General features: G+C 33.7%; 1 protein-coding gene and 1 long non-coding RNA gene across 3 annotated transcripts; one reads left to right on the top strand and one right to left on the bottom strand.

Annotated features, from left to right (window-relative positions):
- Window positions 1-4,219: 4,219 nt before the first annotated feature.
- LOC100793341 (uncharacterized) lies at window positions 4,220-7,308 on the bottom strand. Its single transcript, XR_416461.3, has 2 exons — window positions 7,154-7,308; window positions 4,220-4,522 (listed from the first exon to the last, which is right to left on the bottom strand). It is a non-coding gene; the product is annotated as an uncharacterized lncRNA (long non-coding RNA).
- Window positions 7,309-7,757: 449 nt separating this feature from the next.
- On the top strand, window positions 7,758-12,590 carry LOC100776327 (aspartic proteinase). Of its 2 annotated transcripts, XM_006589039.4 has the most exons (15): window positions 7,777-7,912; window positions 8,710-8,750; window positions 9,011-9,380; window positions 9,454-9,514; window positions 9,612-9,706; window positions 9,806-9,918; window positions 10,021-10,189; window positions 10,281-10,320; window positions 10,585-10,649; window positions 10,729-10,842; window positions 10,958-11,019; window positions 11,415-11,568; window positions 11,670-11,789; window positions 12,090-12,178; window positions 12,332-12,590. In XM_006589039.4, exons 3-15 carry the CDS (start codon window positions 9,021-9,023, stop codon window positions 12,414-12,416), a joined length of 1,527 nt encoding a protein of 508 aa, XP_006589102.1. In that variant the 5' UTR covers window positions 7,777-7,912; window positions 8,710-8,750; window positions 9,011-9,020; the 3' UTR covers window positions 12,417-12,590. The 2 variants fall into 2 exon arrangements, with proteins under 2 accessions (XP_003536026.1, XP_006589102.1); XM_003535978.5 differs by lacking the exon at window positions 8,710-8,750 and having other exon boundaries at window positions 7,758-7,912.
- Window positions 12,591-12,887: the final 297 nt, after the last annotated feature.

Genomic DNA, 12,887 nt, shown 5'->3' with positions numbered 1-12,887 from the left:
CTGCCTTGCATTCTTGGCTGACAACACCAACCGCTCCAATTGCATGATTGATTTGAGCAATGACACCCTTAAATATACAACGGTGGCAACATATTCTCATTCAAAATGAAGAAATAGATTATGGAAAAATATAACAACTTAGTATTGAGATGAGGCAATGCTATAAACTCACAAGTCTGACAATTGAGTTAACAATGATAAGGCATCTGGAATGCTTCCATTTAACTGATTTGATGATAGTGACTTGAACTTATCAAAAGAAAACAGAAACTTGCGTAAGGATATAGATACAAATTGGTGATGAACTGATGATATACATACAAGTTATAATTATGTTTGCTTGTAATTGGTGATGAAGTGAAGATAAAGAATGCAACTGTAGAATCTAAGTTGGAAAATCACCTTCCCTATGCAAGTCCATTTATTATTAGTGTACCTAATAAATTACATGAGGAATGAATAATAAAATTCAAAGTGAAATGGAAACCATAAAGAGAAATAAGAGTTGACAACAAATCACACGAACCATATATGTAACTCAAAACAAATTTAAACTACAAGCTTTACATGCCTAAGATGAATATTAACTTTTGGAAGCCTTTCTCTGAAGCAAGCACCCCACCTTGGCTGCAGGACACTCAATCTAGACACATTAGAATAGCTTGCCTTGTTGTTGGGTTCCAGTCCTCATTATTGTACAAAATTCATCAGAGTTGATTCTACCATCCTGAGAAATCACAAAATTGAGTGTCAACTATGAATGGAACTAGAATAAAAAATTGTAGCAAGGCAAAAGAAAAATAGGCTTACATTAGTAGAATATAAGGTTTGTTTGTTATGAGTTGCGTTTGTTATGCATGATTCCCCTAATATGATTCTTTTCGTAATGTAATTATTCTAAACTACGTATGTATCAGTGGCCAATGACAAAACTGTTAGAAAAATAAAATAAAAAATGAAAGAAATAAATAAGAAGATGCACAGTCTTGAATTAAATAACAAAATAACAGTAGCAAAATAAATTTAATTGACAACATATGAATAATGCATTATAACATACAATAAGCACAAGGAAAAAATAAATTAGGGGAAGAAAGATATAGCCTGGGTTGAAGCGCGTAAACGCTATCCTTAGAGAGAAAACGTCCCACTGCACTGGTAGGAAAATTTGATTGCGCTCCTCTCCTAGGATACGACAACCCGTTGGTTCCGATCGTGTGCAACGAAAGGATCCCCGAACCTTCTGAACACCAATGCTCTTGCTCTCACAAAAATAAGTTTTTTATAGGTAAAGAAATAGACAATTTTTTGGGAGGAAGAAACTAGACATTGCTCTGTACCATTTTTAGAAAAGAGGAAAGAGATATATATAGGCATTTTTGCAACAAGAAAATATGACCATTGGAAATATGATCGTTGGAAACCAACCTACAATTGTCACAACAAACGTAACAAACTAGTTGACTCATTAAAACAAAATCTTAAGAAAATCTAAAATAAATATTTTATTTTATAAAATAGAACTAATATAATTAATATATATTTAGAAATTTTAAATTAAAACACAAATATTTACCAACAAAAACTGCCAAAGAAAACACATTTTTTTAAAAGAATATAAGTTGTTACAAGCTTTATTAATAGCATGATCTTCAAAATTTTATAATATGTTATTTTCTTTCAAATATGTTTCTTTTTCTATTTTTGGCAGTCTTTAGGCAGCACAAACTCTTCATGGGATTTTAGTTTTAAGAACCCACACTAACCATTCTAGAATAATAATAAAATAATATCATATCATGATGTGAATATAAATCAATCATCAACTTAGGCAAGAAAAAAGAATCAATAGAGATATTTATATAAACTCTAATAATAGTACCAAACAGAGCTGGAAAATTGATTACCAGGCACCCGTCTAAGCCTAAATTAGCAGCAAGCTCTGCCAAATGTTTTGCATACATTTGGGAAGACTTCTTTGTTGAAAGTAGTTTATTACAGGCAGCCTTACCCTCATTCCATTCAGTGATGAAAGTCCCAATAAAGTAGTATATTAAGGTGTTGCATAATATTAAGGCCTCCATCTTAAGAAAGTGCTTCATAATATTAGGGCCTCAATCTGCAAAGTAGTATATTAAGGCTCTTATCAATTAATTTGGAGGTTGTTTTTGTTATTGGATTCATCCATTTATTAGTCCATGTGGGGGGGGGGGGGGGGGGGGGGGGGACTGTGGGTGGTGTCTTCTAGATATCGATCCTTGTGGAAAAGTTGTCTTATCCTTGGATTCTAGATGTTTTGAGTTTGAAGAGTTATGCAGATGCTGCATCCACAATTATAGCAATATTTTTGTGTCCTTAATATACAGTAACACATGACTTTATTTGTTGGGCTTCTAAGAATACAGAACAAGTCATATTTTGTTTCTTTCTTTTTATTGTTATCAAATGAAATCCTCTAGAAAACAACAACAATTAGAAAACAATAACATAACTGTATAAGAATGTCTAACTTAAAATCTACAGCCATGGGCTGATAAATAAAACAACTCTACAATGTAAATTAGATTATACTTAGTTCAATATTCAAATTTCAAATTTCTATAAGCATGAAAACAGTAAAGGCATCTAAATGATTGCTCACGTAGAGCTGAAACTAGTGTCAAATATGACATAACTCACTTGAATTAGTTGCCAAAATCAGTTGACCAGCCTCTAGTCAACTGAATTCATGACTTGCACCTGCATATTTCTCATTGTTACAATCTATTTTTGTAATTACAATGAAATCAATGGATGCTAGTGACAAACAATCATGAATTGACTTTTAAAAGGGTAAACTCTCAAAGAACCAGAAGAGAATGGGGTTTCTACCGATCTTGCTTCATTCTATTCTATCCTAATAGCTAAACTTTCTGTTTTTCAAAGTGGTTATGTCTCCAGGTATTGTCTCAGGCAAAATAGAGGTACATGGTGCTTTCATGTGCTGCTACTTGAGATTATTAGTAGGATGAAGAACAAGACTTGCATCCACTCAAATCATACATTCAATCTCATAGTGGAAGCAACGACAATTGAACCTAAGTTCTTGTGCATCTATCACAACCCCCCAACACTGATTCAATCCTATTACAATGGTTCCATGAAACGCTGACCTAGCTTGCATCATTATACTAACTGAAACAGTTAGACAGGGGAAATAAGATACTCATCGTGGATGACGACAGTGGTAATTGAACGGCGGCCGAATACGTATGGGGTGGGCCGGCGTGGAAGGGTGAGTGACAAAGAGGGTGACCTGAGTGAGGGAAGCGCATAGGGCGTGAGTGTACTGACTGAGGTCACGAGGCTGACTCAGTCAATGAAACAAGTCACGTGACTATATGTCGCGCAAACCACGACGGTGTCGACGAAAGCAACGTTGTGGAAATGACCGTACCGTAATTCGAAGATAGGTTTTTACATGACCGTCTTCGTTTTCGAACTTCATAATTACTAACGTGCCACCGCATATTATACCACAACGGTTTAGGAGGACCGATGTCGTAAGTGTGTCGTAAAAATATCTTTTTTTACTAGTGATATTCTTTTAATGAGGTTGAACGATTATATACTTTTATTTTTTATGTGGTGATTTGGAAACCAACGACACCGTATTTTTTAGGATTTACATTATAACTTCTATGCTTGTCAATTTCATTTTCCACTTAGTCATATTGTTTTTTATTTCGACGTAGCAGATTTTTTAAACAAGAACTTTTGTTATAACGTGTTTTGCTATTTGGCTTCAAAGTTGTATACAAAGCTACGTGCGATGATAGAATACCAATCCACATAGTATAAGTTGTGTTGATTTTATTTGCTACCTAATTATTTGACACATAACGAAGAGCTTGTTCTTCCTTACCTAATTATTTGACGCATAACGAAGATCTTTGGTTTCACTCCCAATCTCCTCGTACCCAATCCGTCAATGTTGAGAGACAAATTGCTGTCTCGAAGAACAAAGATGGTTGACTTCTTTATTCATTGGAACCAAACCAATGACCATGTTGTTGAAGGATAATTACCATTTAAGATGAAGTTATCATCGTTATTGCCATATAAGAAACAGTTGAAATTATTAAGTGATGCTCTAAACGAAAAGATTATCGGTATGTGAATTAAATAAGTTGAACGACAAATTAAATAAGTTAGCATCGTTATTGCCATATAAGAATAGTTGGAGTAATTAGCCAAATTTTCCATTTGTGATGTGCCAACAAATGTCATCCATACCATAAAACTTACATATGCGAGATATTTGCAACCAACCTCAGCAAGTACATTATAAAGTTATCAGAGTGATATGATTTCAATATCGCTGGTCCATTTCCCGGGCGAGAAAGAATCATTTTCCCTTTTTGATATTAATTAGTGGGGAAAAAAGAAAGGGGGTGACAATAGCAGTCGCTACTTTTTATTGTTCGCAGTTACAGCGCACATGCTGCCCTACGAAGCCTCCTAGGATTTGTAATTCGAGGACCTGCATAACAAACAAAGAGAGAGAGAGTACATATTACAAGGATGAATTGCAGTCAGAATTTTTTACACTGTTTAAAACCTCATAAAATCATTTCAAGAGAGAAACCCCATCACATAAGAAGCATGCTAAATGATAGTCAACTTCCCTCCTTATTAATTTAGCTACTCTGTAATGAAGAAAAAGAACAAGTTTGACTAGTTTAAAAAGCTGCTAATATTTTCACCAAAAAAATAAAAAAATTGCTAATATCAAGAAAAGAGCAATGACTACTCGATTGGTTCAGTTACAGTGAAATAACAATACAAGTAGACTTTATACTCCTAAAGACTAGACTAGAAAGCTGCAATAGTCACATTGGCTCATAGTTGTGTCACTCATCCCTTGACTATGACCTTCACTGACTTGAGTGTTGAAGTCTTTGTAAGTTACACCCCCACCTATGTGGAGCATGGAAGACCAACCTACTACTTTGAGGCCATCAGGTACACAATCGATTTCTCCATGGCTTGTGAAGAACACTATATATTCATGTTTCCTTTGTACAGTTTAATCAATCAGAAATATACAAACTTTTTTTTACAGCTTTTTCCTCAGGTTTCAACTAGTTGATTTAGAGATTCAGAAAAAAAAAAAACATTAAAACTGTAAAGAAAATGCTCCAGAAATGCTGGATTTACTTTAATTGTCATACACAGGAAAGCAAAGTTGTCAGCAATTCAATCACAAAGTTCAGTGAGAACAAGAAAGAAGTGAGGGCAAAAGGTGGAACAAACCACAGTGCATTCGACAAAGGACTCAAAATCCCAATACTCCACCAACACTAAAGATTGCATCTGTGTGCCTCATTAGCCTAGAACAAGGTTTTGCATCAGATCTCAAGACCTCACCATCAGAATAGCCTAAGAAATACCTCGGTGACATTGTGTTAGCTACCTGACACAAATATCCCTGGTAATTAACAGCTAATGCCTCAACATACTGTGCAAGTGTGCATAAGAAAGATGTCCACTAGAATGGCTCTAACTTTAATATAACAGTAAGCATATCAGAAAGTTACTTTGCATCAATGTGCCTGGGATTGCAATGCAAACAAGCAAACAAAAAAGACCATGTGATAAAGCGGAATTTACTCAAACAGTTAGAAGGCACTTGAGAAATGGCAATTACAGATTACTAACTTAAAAGTGGTTGATGTAAAATGAAAATCAAACAGGATAAAAGAAATAATCATTGTAAGTGCAGAAAAGTATAAAGTTGATACCTAATTGGCTAGTAGGGTGGAATCAAGTATATGCAAGGAACGAAATATCTCCTGATGCTGCTGATATTGCAAGTTGTGGAAACTACTTGTTTTATTTTTTTTAGTAGAATTCTGCCTATGATAATTTTTAATTTTTAAATAACTACATGACAATAGCCACACAATATACGAGACAGGTTTGTTATGCACATTAAGAATCAAAATGGACAAAGACAAGCTTCATTATCACAAAGCTAATGCAGCAGCAGAAGCTATCAGGACATATTTTATAAAATATAAATTTATCTCAATATATGCAACTATGGTCTCTATTAAACAGTTTTATTTCCTTTAAAAAGTCAAATTCAGAGAAGTCACATTTCAGATTTCCCCTGGAAATATTGTCTCATAACAAGAACTAGGATATAGGCCATGTTTGGATAATTTTTTCCATAAAGCACTAAAAAGAAAAGAAGATAAGAAGGAAAAATGAAATAAACTTCTTTTATAAGCTAAAATTAACTCATCCATAAATTACCATTAGGTTTTGGTGAAACTAATACGAGAGAGTTTTTACAAATTAACTTATGTATACGCTAATTTTAGCTTATAGAAGAAGTTATCTAATTAGGTATGGGTAAACTTCTCTAGAAGTATTTCTATAAGAAGAAAAAATAAAATGAGCTTCTCCATAAGGTAAAAAAAGTCTTCTATTAGTTAACCATTAACCATTAGCTAATTTGTAGATGTGCTCTCATCTTTTAGAGAAGCTATATAAGAGAGCCTCTATAAATTAGCTAATTGAGAACTCATTTTAATTTATGAAGAAATTCATTTTCTTTTTCTCTTCTTATTTTTTCTCTTAGAAGTGCTTTTAGAAAAATGCATCCAAACATGTTCACACTCCCGCGAGAAGCCAGCAAATTGTATACAATATATAGACCCTTCTATCTAAGCAAACTAGAAAAATAAAAAGAACATAGACTTCCCAATAACAAAACATTGATCAGAACAGAAGCCTCTGTATCATTAAGATTCGTAATTTTTTACAGTAATTATTCTTTAACAAGGAACTGAAGTGGCCAATATACCATCTCTCAATCAAATATGATTGCATTTAAATCCTAGTCGTGTCAACCAGTCCCTTGGGGTCATTTTATCAAACACTCAACAAGCAAGCCCATCAAATAATCAAACTATAGATAAAAACCAGATTTTAATATGTAAGCAGGAACAGAATTAAAGGAACATGTTAGATAAGGGCCAAACGAATGAATTGGCATTCAGGTTGCAGCAACATGAGGTTTAACAGAAAGAAACTCATTATAAGTATGAAATAAAAGAAGGTGAAGCTGAATTGAAGCTTCAGTTCAGAATGATAAAAGAATTACCTCAAAATACAAAGAGAGTGAAGCTAAAGAACGTTGCAGCCTCGACTTTGCAAGGAAGAAAGCACATTTCTGCTTTTCTTCCTTGTGCCTTGTAGAGAGGTTGGGCCGGAGTCAAATGGACCGGGTTAGTGTTATAACAGCCCACCCATAAACCCAATAAGAATATATTTTCCCTTGATTAAATAATAGTTTTTTTTGCCCTAGATAAAACTAAAGAATATTGCACGAGCACGAGAAAGTTAAGTTTTTTTTTTTCAGTACAAAAAAAAACATGTTTGTCTTAGATAAAAAAAAAAATAAGATAACATATTTCCATACGAGTAATATACACAAACGCATTATCATTTTAAGATAATTTGATAAGAATAATGATAGATAAACATATATTCTAAACATTTCTCCAATATTTTTTATTTCTCTTTATTTTTCTCTTCCAATTATATTATAAACTTTAACATACAATTTTCATTAGATAAAGCATTAATTATTTATTAGACTATTAAAGCATGGCCTCGTTGATGTCATCACCGATATTTTTATAGCAATTACGTACGTACACGTATTTGTTTTACAAACCAAGTATCTATTAAATAAATAATAAAAAAATGTATATTAAATGAGCCTCAGAAGAATCCAAATCTGCTGCTCCTAGACGACCTTCGACCTTCCTAACTTGGTGGGTAAATTGTTCTTGCATCAACTCTGCTTTGGACTTTAGTACTACGCTCCTAGCTGCACAAGCATCTGCAGCAGCTTAAGGTTTGCTTTTTTTTTTTTTTTTTTTTTAATTCTTTAATTACATATGACAAAAAAATAAGAAAGAAAGTTGAAAACTTTAATCATATAATCATCAGTGAGTTCAACAAACTTGGTTTCTTCTAATTTCCACTAGATTTGATTTGTCCTAGTTTTGCTATAGTACAGGTTTGATTTTGATTATGATTTTTTTTTCCTTTTCTATGTTTATGATATGTTGAGTTCAGTCCAGGTGACTTCTCTACTGTGATATTTTATCCTCAGTTTTCCACTGGTTTTGATCTGTCTTCATGTTATCTGTGTAAACATGTTTCGTCTCACTTTTAGCCCTTCCTTTTCTTTTGATGAATCTATTCGAATATTCCGCATATGGATAATATGGATTTGGGGTTTAGCTGTTCATTTTCTTTGTATTTGTGTTAAACGAATTTAGAAATGGATAAATCAACTGAAATTAAACATTAAAAAGAGATAAGATGGAGAAGACAAGTGTTGCTCACTTAAGGTTCCACTTGAGAAAAATGAAAAATGTTTCTCCCATAATTAGCTTATGCATAAATTAAAATCAACTTTTAGAAGAGTTAATAAGAGAGAATTTCTACATATTAGCTTATGCATAAGCTAATTTTAACTCACAAAAAAATTATTTCAGTTTTTCCTTCTTTTTTTTTCTTTCTTTCAGAAGCGCTTATAAAAAAATTTATCCAAACATGACCAAAATCTGTAAAAAGTATACTGTTACTGAGTGAGCTTTTACCCCCATTTTAAATGTTCTTATTAAAAAAAATTACTCTTAGCAGAGACTAACAAGGAGGCAAGAGAATAACTACAAGAGTACAAGGTAATCATTGTTGAACATCTAGATAAGAAGAATCGATTATCCTCTGAGAATTTTTTTTATAATATTGTCTTTATGGTTTATCTGATTTGATGTTAATTTATTGTTGATTTTGTTCATGTGGAAATTAGGCTATAAGGACTTGGTGTGCTAATTGTTAATTTTTGGACTATATCTATGATTCTGTTTCATGGTTGCTACCTTGTATGTAAAATTGGGACTATTTCGAACTCTTCTTACTGTCATATTACCTTGTATGGCAGATTCTCCCTGATGATGGGGCACAAGTATTTGTGGTTGGTCTTTTGCTTGTGGGCTTTAACATGCTCACTTCTTCCTTCTTTCTCCTTTGGACTAATGAGAATTGGTTTGAAGAAGAGAGATCTAGATCTTGATAGTATCAGAGCAGCTAGAATGGTAAGAGAAAAGCCAAGATTAGGCAGACCTGTGTTGGGTGCGTATGATCATGATCTTGGCAAACCAATTGACGAGGGCATAGTACCTTTGAAAAATTATTTGGATGCACAATATTATGGAGAGATTGGAATTGGCACACCCCCACAGAAATTTAATGTCATATTTGATACCGGTAGTTCCAACCTCTGGGTTCCATCATCAAAGTGCTATTTTTCTGTGAGTTCAACTTAACTCCTGTGTGTTCAATCTTCACTACCAATGAGTCCTATTGACCAATGTTCTGTTACAGATTGCGTGCTATACCCATCATTGGTACAAGTCAAAGAAATCCAAAACATATACCAAAAATGGTAATGCCAGCTTCTCAGTATTCAGAATCATGTTAAATAAGATGCTACGCGGATGCCGTTTAATATGTTTGAATTTACTTTTTTACTTGTCAATCAGGAACATCATGTAAAATAGGATATGGATCTGGATCAATATCTGGTTTTTTCAGTAAAGATCATGTTAAAGTTGGTGATGTTGTTGTCAAGAATCAGGTGAGTGCTTGTTTATACATGAGTTCCCACATCTAGACTGTACAGTTTTGCAGCAATACTTTAGAGAATTCACCATTACATTATCCTTTTCAACTGTAGGATTTCATCGAGGCTACCCGAGAAGGAAGTCTTTCCTTTGTGTTAGCTAAGTTTGATGGATTACTTGGGCTTGGGTTTCAGGAGATCTCAGTTGAAAATGCTGTGCCAGTATGGTATGTTTCTTCCTGTCCTTTGTTAATTCATTTGCATCTGGTTCCCATATCAGAAGGACAAATGACAAGTCTTTTAATTTACTGCTCCATTATAAATTACAGGTACAATATGGTGAAGCAAAATCTTGTAAGCGAACAGGTGTTCTCTTTTTGGCTCAATGGTGATCCAAAAGCGAAAGATGGTGGTGAACTAATTTTTGGAGGTATTGATCCTAAACACTTCAAAGGAGATCATATTTATGTCCCAGTTACTAAAAAGGGCTACTGGCAGGTTAGCAAAACAAGATTTAGTTTTTATCTGGAATTTTCTTTAAATGTATATTATATTGTTGAAAAGCTCACATGAATATTTTCTTTTTCAGATTGAAATGGGAGATTTTTTTATTGGAGGTCTCTCAACAGGTGACTTCATTGTTCTTCAATGCTAGAAGATAGTTTTAGTTGTTTTTTGGGGAGTTATTTAGAAATAATTGAGTGATTGAGTTGTTGAAAGGATTTAGAATATGGTATAAGGAGCAAACTTGGTGTGTATTTTTCCCCTCCTTACTGTAGTATATTTTAAAGAAACATGATCTGTGTACTCAACATATCTTCTAGCATATATCAATGTTATTTTAGGTGTTTGTGAAATGTATCTAATTATGGCATATATCAATGTTATTTTAGGTGTTTGTGAGGGTGGCTGTGCTGCTATTGTGGATTCAGGAACATCTTTGCTTGCTGGTCCAACTGTGCGTGCTTACATCTTTTTGAAGATTTATTGTTTATAATTTTTCATTTATACTATTTATGACTGTTTTTTTATTTCAGACTGTTGTAACTGAAATCAATCATGCTATTGGAGCTGAAGGAGTTCTAAGTGTAGAATGTAAGGAAGTTGTTTCTGAATATGGAGAATTGTTATGGGATCTCTTGGTATCAGGGGTAAGTTCTCTTTGCCCAACCGTGAAGTTTTCTCTTCACCTCAATTGCAGTCTTTGCCCTTTCCCTTCCCGTGTTTTCACTCCCCAGCCTGAATTAGTTTGATCTTGATTTGCAGGTACGACCTGATGATGTATGCTCACAGGTTGGTTTATGTTTCAAAAGGGCTAAATCAGAGAGGTTAGGATTTGGTCTTTTAAATTTGTAAGAAGCATTTTTTATATATCAATGTTTTGTATGCTCTTTTTGTCATATTTGATTCAGTATACTTCGATTGAGTAATGATTTAAAGATGTTTGATGGATGCTTAATAATTCTGGCTGTGAGCTTAAAGTCAAGTTCTGAGTATAATCAAGTATACAATATGCAGAAATTTTCTGCAAAAATAATTGTCAAAGAACCTCTATTACCAACCAATTTCTCAGGGCTTGATACCCTTCGTAGGTTACAATTACTGGTTTATACATTTCTTCTTTTGCTATTGGGAGAGTTTAGGTTCTATTCTTGCTTATAATGCTATCAGATTTTGGGTGAAACAGACTCCAAAGTTTACTTTGAATCCTAATACCATGCAGCAATGGAATTGAGATGGTGACCGAAAAGGGACAAAGAGAGTTATCAGCTAAAGATACTGCTTTGTGCACTTCCTGTCAGATGCTTGTGGTTTGGATTCAGAATCAACTAAAACAAAAGAAGACCAAGGAGATAGTATTCAACTATGTAAATCAGGTAGGCCTTTTGAACCAACCTGTCCAGAAATCCAAGTTGTGGGTTACATTTATATCAATATACGGTGTGCTGATTTATTTTTTCCCCTTGATCATTGGCAGCTGTGCGAGAGCTTGCCAAGTCCAAATGGAGAGTCAGTAGTAGACTGTAATAGCATTTATGGATTGCCAAACATCACGTTTACTGTTGGAGACAAACCTTTCACCCTCACCCCTGAGCAGGTTAGGTTTTGAAATTTTGAATAATTAAATTACAATGCAGTTTTGTTAGATGATTATACTCCATCAATTTACTGTAAGCATCAAAAGAACATTGAATGGCTTTTGGGTTGAAATATGAATTATAGTTCAAAGAAAAACTAATAGCAATAACTTTCCTAAAGATGTAAACATGTAATTGAATTGGAGGGCATGTTGAACAACGAATTATGATATTACCTATTATCTATGAGTATATGACTATATCCCAAGGCTAACTTAGATTTTTTTTTTTTTGATTCTGAAAATGCTTTGCAATTTCAGTATATTCTGAAAACTGGAGAAGGCATTGCAGAAGTTTGCCTTAGTGGGTTTATTGCTTTTGACATTCCTCCTCCTCGAGGTCCTCTCTGGTATGTTACCCCTATAACGTTAATCAATTTATATTATTCATTATGCACACACTTGCATAGTACAGAACAACCATGCATGAAATCAATTATCTCTTGTTCTAAGTTTCTCCCTTTACTTATTTTTCTGATTCTATTGTCACTATCTGCTTGAAGGATTCTTGGCGATGTTTTCATGAGGGTATATCACACCGTCTTTGACTATGGGAACCTCCGAGTTGGTTTCGCCAAAGCTGCCTAACAAGACATCTAGGAGATTATATAGGGCATGTTTTAATAAGCTTGTTAGTGTGTTGTAAATAAGCTTTCTGTAACTACTATGGCACAGGTTTACATTATAGATCTCAAGAATGTACTTGTGAAACTATGCACCTTGATGTATTGTGTTGTATTTGAAGGGACCATTTTCATTAAATGTCATGTAGAACCGTATAGATTATTATACCCCCTATGTTATATGCCATGTCAATGTGGATAGCATGGATGGCCTAAAATTTCTGCTCTATTTAAATTCTCTGGCCAATGATGATGCTAATGGAATATGATGCACAAAGCATCTGATTATGAAAAATATTTAACCATTACTGATTTTGAGACATTAATAATATTTTTCTACAATTTTTTTTTTTTTTTATCGAACAACATAGTTTGATTGATTATATGCTGGATCTCAAATTGAGTTTCGAGTACAAGGTCTGCAGCAAATGTCTAC

The sequence above is a fragment of the Glycine max genome, chromosome 10, assembly GCF_000004515.6.
Source record: "Glycine max cultivar Williams 82 chromosome 10, Glycine_max_v4.0, whole genome shotgun sequence".
Taxonomy (NCBI): domain Eukaryota; kingdom Viridiplantae; phylum Streptophyta; class Magnoliopsida; order Fabales; family Fabaceae; genus Glycine; species Glycine max.
Note: the sequence above shows the minus strand (reverse complement) of the source record. Positions and strands in the feature narration are given on the sequence as shown.

Bases quoted from the DNA above. Each gene is read 5' to 3' on its own strand.
- LOC100776327 (XM_003535978.5), top strand. From the start codon at position 9,021: ATGATGGGGCACAAGTATTTGTGGTTGGTCTTTTGCTTGTGGGCTTTA. The intron at 9,381-9,453 runs GTGAGTTCAACT...GTTCTGTTACAG, and splicing joins CATCAAAGTGCTATTTTTCT to ATTGCGTGCTATACCCATCA. The intron at 11,020-11,414 runs GTTAGGATTTGG...AATACCATGCAG, and splicing joins AAAAGGGCTAAATCAGAGAG to CAATGGAATTGAGATGGTGA.